Genomic DNA, 6,852 nt, shown 5'->3' with positions numbered 1-6,852 from the left:
CCCCCCCCCATTCATCAATTTCCCATTGTGTTTCTTCTTGCAGGGTCCGGTCATGGCTCAAAGTGCGGATGTTGACACGCGGGTCCACCGCATGCTGCGAGCGATATCCGGGGCCGCTGCTCATGTCGCCACCTTCGCTTTCACCATCTTCATGATTTATGTTGTTCACCTGATTACTTCCTCATTTGGGACACAAATATTTTGGGGATTTCGGTGCTTTTCCATGCACACATGTCGGGCCGGAGCAGAGGACAAATTATTTTGTTTTGTTTTACTATTTATTATAACTGATTTGTCTTTTTTTCAGGTCTCTTCTCCTGGCACCCTTTCCTCATGACTCTCGCGGTGAGTGACATCTTTGAGGGTCTCTGGGATACGGGAAAAGCAAAAAAATGTCTCCTGGCTGTGACCACAGGGGACTGTGCCTGCGTCATGTGCGATGCAAGGGCCACTTGTAGGTCTTATTGGAAACACGTGTGACCACGTGAGCCAGTGGAGGGATTGGCAGAGGGGGGCGGGGGATGTAAGCCAGCGGAGGGATTGGCAGAGGGGGGTCAGGGATGGAAGCCAGTGAAGGGGTGGGCAGAGGGGGGTGGGGAAGGAAGCCAGTGGAGGGGTTGGCAGAGGGGGGCGGGGGATGTAAGCCAGCGGAGGGATTGGCAGAGGGGGGTCAGGGATGGAAGCCAGTGAAGGGGTGGGCAGAGGGGGGTGGGGAAGGAAGCCAGTGGAGGGGTTGGCAGAGGGGGGCGGGGGATGTAAGCCAGCGGAGGGATTGGCAGAGGGGGGTCAGGGATGGAAGCCAGTGAAGGGGTGGGCAGAGGGGGGTGGGGAAGGAAGCCAGTGGAGGGGTTGGCAGAGGGGGGCGGGGGATGTAAGCCAGCGGAGGGATTGGCAGAGGGGGGTCAGGGATGGAAGCCAGTGAAGGGGTGGGCAGAGGGGGGTGGGGAAGGAAGCCAGTGGAGGGGTTGGCAGAGGGGGGCGGGGGATGTAAGCCAGCGGAGGGATTGGCAGAGGGGGGTCAGGGATGGAAGCCAGTGAAGGGGTGGGCAGAGGGGGGTGGGGAAGGAAGCCAGTGGAGGGGTTGGCAGAGGGGGGCGGGGGATGTAAGCCAGCGGAGGGATTGGCAGAGGGGGGTCAGGGATGGAAGCCAGTGAAGGGGTGGGCAGAGGGGGGTGGGGAAGGAAGCCAGTGGAGGGGTTGGCAGAGGGGGGCGGGGGATGTAAGCCAGCGGAGGGATTGGCAGAGGGGGGTCAGGGATGGAAGCCAGTGAAGGGGTGGGCAGAGGGGGGTGGGGAAGGAAGCCAGTGGAGGGGTTGGCAGAGGGGGGCGGGGGATGTAAGCCAGCGGAGGGATTGGCAGAGGGGGGTCAGGGATGGAAGCCAGTGAAGGGGTGGGCAGAGGGGGGTGGGGAAGGAAGCCAGTGGAGGGGTTGGCAGAGGGGGGCGGGGGATGTAAGCCAGCGGAGGGATTGGCAGAGGGGGGTCAGGGATGGAAGCCAGTGAAGGGGTGGGCAGAGGGGGGTGGGGAAGGAAGCCAGTGGAGGGGTTGGCAGAGGGGGGCGGGGGATGTAAGCCAGCGGAGGGATTGGCAGAGGGGGGTCAGGGATGGAAGCCAGTGAAGGGGTGGGCAGAGGGGGGTGGGGAAGGAAGCCAGTGGAGGGGTTGGCAGAGGGGGGCGGGGGATGTAAGCCAGCGGAGGGATTGGCAGAGGGGGGTCAGGGATGGAAGCCAGTGAAGGGGTGGGCAGAGGGGGGTGGGGAAGGAAGCCAGTGGAGGGGTTGGCAGAGGGGGGCGGGGGATGTAAGCCAGCGGAGGGATTGGCAGAGGGGGGTCAGGGATGGAAGCCAGTGAAGGGGTGGGCAGAGGGGGGTGGGGAAGGAAGCCAGTGGAGGGGTTGGCAGAGGGGGGCGGGGGATGTAAGCCAGCGGAGGGATTGGCAGAGGGGGGTCAGGGATGGAAGCCAGTGAAGGGGTGGGCAGAGGGGGGTGGGGAAGGAAGCCAGTGGAGGGGTTGGCAGAGGGGGGCGGGGGATGTAAGCCAGCGGAGGGATTGGCAGAGGGGGGTCAGGGATGGAAGCCAGTGAAGGGGTGGGCAGAGGGGGGTGGGGAAGGAAGCCAGTGGAGGGGTTGGCAGAGGGGGGCGGGGGATGTAAGCCAGCGGAGGGATTGGCAGAGGGGGGTCAGGGATGGAAGCCAGTGAAGGGGTGGGCAGAGGGGGGTGGGGAAGGAAGCCAGTGGAGGGGTTGGCAGAGGGGGGCGGGGGATGTAAGCCAGCGGAGGGATTGGCAGAGGGGGGTCAGGGATGGAAGCCAGTGAAGGGGTGGGCAGAGGGGGGTGGGGAAGGAAGCCAGTGGAGGGGTTGGCAGAGGGGGGCGGGGGATGTAAGCCAGCGGAGGGATTGGCAGAGAGGGGTGGGGGACACTGAGCGGTGGGAAAGGTAGGTGAGGTTGGCACCAGCATTCATGTTAGATTGATGGGGGGAGGAGCCTGTGTAGAAGTCGTCCAAGGGGGAGGAGCCTGTGTAGAAGTCGTCCAATAAGGGGGGAGTTGCAGTAGTCAGGATGAGTGATAATAGGGGAGTGAATCGGTAGTTTGGTGTCATTGGTTAAGAAGGGGAGTAGTTTGGAAAGGTTAGGAAGGGGACAGGATCTGGGCTGTGATTGGTTGTGGGGGGTGAAGGGAGAGGTCGGGGTCCAGGATTACACTTGGCACCCCAGCATGGGGGAGGGGGACTGATGGTTGTGTTGGGGATTGCTATACATGTTGCGCCTCCATCATACCTGTGCTCTTCATGTGATTCTTCTCTCTGCAGTTCTCCTTCTTCATGACAGAAGCCGTCATGGTTTTCTCTCCCGACTCCCTACTCCGCTCCCTCTCCCGGAAGTCCCGCACTCGGGCTCACTGGGTGCTCCAGCTCCTGGCGCTGCTCTGCGCCCTGCTGGGCCTGGGCATAATCTACGCCAACAAGGTTTTCCAGGAAAAAGCTCACTTTTCCACCTGGCACGGGTTGGTGGGCCTGCTGACCGTGCTGTGGACTCTGGTCCAGAATCTGGGCGGGGTGACCCTGCTGTACCCTAAACTGTTGCAGCGCTGGACTCTGGCCACGCGGAAGCTCTATCACGCCACGTCCGGCCTCCTGGGCTATCTGCTGGCGTGCGGCAGCCTCATGCTGGGCATGTGCTCTTTGTGGTTCACCGCCAACGTCACCGGAGTCGCCTGGTACCTGTGCGCCCTCTCCCCGGTTCTCACCGGCCTGGTCGTCATGAACCAAGTGAGCTATGCCTATCTGTACCGCAAGAAGAGCCAGTCCTGAGGAGGGGGGGGAGGAGTCACTTCGCATCTGATACTTCTACAGGAAGAGGTGTCGCCCATACTTATGACACAAATTTGTTATTCCGTCGTCATCGCCGGCACGCGGGTGTTCGTAATGGCGATGACATATCAGTGTATTTCCTATTGAGGTGCCAGTAGGAGGTCTGCTGGGGACATTTGGGGATCTGTACCCCCAACTTGGTGCATCTTCTGTCTGTGCATCATAGTAGCATCATCATCATGTGTCAAGTAACGTGGAATCCTCCAGGGGACCAAGTGCATGGAGCAATGAAGCACTTGGTCCCGCTCCGATCCGTGCTGAGCAAGCATTTACCACAGAGCGTTCCCCCCTCACCCCACTGATGTTTGACCACGCTGCTCAGCAGCGGATTCATTTTGGATGCAGCGTCAGTGACAGCACTCGTCCCTGGCAGCCGGCACGTGCTGGAGACAAGAGCCTTCATTTACCACAGCCGGGGGGAGTGGGCCTGCCAGTGAGTCTTCTGATCCGTGCTGAGCTAGCATGGTTGACAGCGTTCCCCTCACCCCACTGATGTTTGACCACGCTGCTCAGCAACAGATTCATTTTGAATGCAGCGTCGGTGACAGCGCTCGCCCCTGGCAGCAAGAAGAGCCTTCATTTACCACAGCCCGGGGGAGTGGGCCTTCTGATCCGTGCTGAGCTATCCTGGTCGGCAGAGCGTTCCCCCCCTCACCCCACTGATGTTTGACCACGCTGCTCAGCAGCAGATTCATTTTGAATGCAGCGTCAGTGACAGCGCTCGTCCCTGGCAGCCGGCACGCCCTGGAGACAAGAGCCTTCATTTACCACAGCCGGGGGGGAGTGGGCCTGTCGGCAGCAGGGGGCAGTGTTACTCTGAAGGTCAACCGCACATCACTGGTGGGGGTGGAGGGAGCTGCTGGAACATGTGAGGTGGATCAGTACAGAGGTCGGCAGTGCAGCATGGAGCAGGATTCTGGGGGCAGGGCTGACACTCTTCTTCAGGGGTGAACATAGATACACACGGGTTAAAAAAAAAAGACATATACAGCAGAACGGGGATGGGCCGGGGAGAGGGGACATTGGCTGCCGTGCTGTGCTGTAGCTTCCCCATAGCAATGCACATACATTGGGCTTCAGCCTGGGGTGGAGCTGACACCACAACCAGACATAAGGATTTGCTTTTATTGCATAATAGGGCCACAGGTCATCAAAGGGACCCAGCGCTCCGTGCACTTGCTCGCCTGGGGGATTCCACAACTATTTATAAATGATGGCGGCTGTTCCTCTGCGACAAGGAAAACATTATGTGAACCGCTTTTCTCCCCATCGTGCTGAAGTCCGAATCTCCATTCCATGACCTGAGGCTTCTCATCTTGTGGGATCGGAGGGATTGTTACATTGACTCTGAGCGGGATTGCAGCTTCCTGCCTCATGATTCCGCAGCTTAAGCCCTGACGAAGGGGGGGTGAGTTCTGGCCCCCAAAGGGTGTTGCCGCTTCTCTTGCCTTATTCTTGCTTTGGGATAGATGTATATCTGGCCTATGAAGCCGAGGTGGTGTGGCCCTTCAATCTCGCGTCCACCTTCAGATACCAGGAGCCATAGGGATTTTGCTAATTCTGCATTGCAAGGAGGACGGCGCTGCTTGGCAAGCTGCTCGGGAGTCCCTTCAAATGCGAAATGTTCACGCTTTATCCGGAAGGTGCATTTAAAAGACAGCTGTACCTTGTGTCCTTTAAAGGAGAACTACGAGGCCAGGGCTTTCTTGTTTTGGAACTACAAGTCCCATGAGGCATTGCAAGGCTCTAACAGCCACAGACATAACTCCCAGAGGCAGATGCATCTCGGGATTTGTAGTTTTTCCTGTGCCCCCATTCCAGGAATCTTTACTATACAGTCCTGTGTCAGGCTTCACAGGCTGTGCTCCGCAGGACCACTGGAGGGCGCTGTGACTGCTATAGGAATGAATGGAGCCGCATCACCAATGTACAGGAAGAAGAGGAAGGACCTGGTGGTGACGCTTTCGGAAGAGAGACTCTGCAGCCCCAAGCAGCTCCACATAGGGAAGGTTGCTGAAACAAAGACGTAGGTAATGGACCGGGTGGACGGCACTCCGGGTGGGTTGTTTGCCTCAATAGGCCAACTTGTGCCGGAGGGGTGGTTGTCCTTTAAATCCACCTTGGCACAAACTTTACAGGTCACGTCTGTCCACGCTCAGCAAGGTTTCATGTTTGTAAATCTGAAATGCTTTTATACTGCAGATGTAAAATTCCGCCATTTCCTTGTACAATAAAACGGGAACTTTTTAAAAAACGTCTTTTTTTAAATTTATTTATTTAATATAAAAGTCTTAAAGGGCCCACGCACACCACAGAGGTCTTTTAGCAGGTGGCAGTGATTTACATGCTAGGATTTGGGCAGCGCAGTGGTTAGCGCTTCAAATATCGGCCGGGTCACTATCTGCATGGGGTTTGCATGTTCTCCCTGACACGCTGGACAGTTAATTGGCTCCTCTCTATCATCACCCTGCATAGAGCGGTGACTGGTAGCGCGGTCGGGAATGCCCCCCCCCCCCAACAGACAGGGGAGGGGGCGGAGCCAGCTGTCAATCAGGTGGTGGGGTGGCTACCGACAATACGGTCAGCATATTTCCAGGCGGCTCTGCGCTGTCAGCATATATAATGTCCCGCTATATGCTGAGTTTTTGGGCCACAGGAGGACATAGAAAATGCCCAAAGAGAATTATGGCAAAAAAGGTTGGGTTGTAGAAGCTGAACTCCGTACTGGGAGCTCCTCACAATGCGCATTAGAAGCTGCAGCAAGTCAGATAGAGGCCGGCCCCATTTCCTGGCATCCAGCATCATTGAGCCTTTTCCTCCCCAGCTTGACTGTCCCTGGCCCCGCCCATTTCCTTAATTGGATTTCAGTTTTTTAAATCACAGGCTCAGCATCCCATGTGGGCGTTACCTATGCAAATACAGCCTGCCTAGGAACGCCCACTCCATCAGACTGACACCCACCCATTGAGGAATTTTGATATTTGCATAACTCCTCCCAAGAGCCCGCCCACTGCTTGTATCAGGACTGAGGGCTCTTGAGAGGAGCACTGAGGCCGGGTGCTGTGATGTTTTCAGGAAGCTACGTACCTCACCCTGCCGGCCCCGATCTGCCTGCATTGCACAGAGACCCAGTGATTGAATGACGGAAATGCTGCAGGTTTTAAATGCCTCTTTTACGTACGAGCGCCGCAGCGATCGTCGCCATCAAACGCACGAGATGAACAGGAATTCCGGAACGTTTTCAGACCAAAATACAAACAAAACTCATTTCCAAAAAAGGTTTAATCCAGACAGAAAAATATCGACATTTACACCCCCAGCCCGGAAAAACCGTCTCCCCTTCGGAAAAGAAAAGAGGGAAGAAAAAGATTGTTCTTTCCCAGGCCCGTTTTTTTTCCCCGCACCAGGAACAACCAATCACCGCATCCCATCGGCTTTCATAGTTCACAACTCTCCCCCCCCCCCCCGAGACGTCCCCCCC

At 57.3% G+C, this 6,852-nt stretch overlaps 1 protein-coding gene across 1 annotated transcript; it reads left to right on the top strand.

Moving 5' to 3' along the window:
- Positions 1–52: 52 nt before the first annotated feature.
- Positions 53–3,328, top strand: LOC108801949 (cytochrome b561 domain-containing protein 2). The gene is made up of 3 exons (XM_018573853.1): positions 53–170; positions 305–345; positions 2,811–3,328. Exons 1-3 carry the CDS (start codon positions 53–55, stop codon positions 3,309–3,311), a joined length of 660 nt encoding a protein of 219 aa, XP_018429355.1. The 3' UTR covers positions 3,312–3,328.
- Positions 3,329–6,852: the final 3,524 nt, after the last annotated feature.

This window comes from Nanorana parkeri, unplaced genomic scaffold (assembly GCF_000935625.1).
Source record: "Nanorana parkeri isolate BGI_ZX_2015 unplaced genomic scaffold, ASM93562v1 scaffold2576, whole genome shotgun sequence".
In the NCBI taxonomy this organism is placed as follows: domain Eukaryota; kingdom Metazoa; phylum Chordata; class Amphibia; order Anura; family Dicroglossidae; genus Nanorana; species Nanorana parkeri.
Note: the sequence above shows the minus strand (reverse complement) of the source record. Positions and strands in the feature narration are given on the sequence as shown.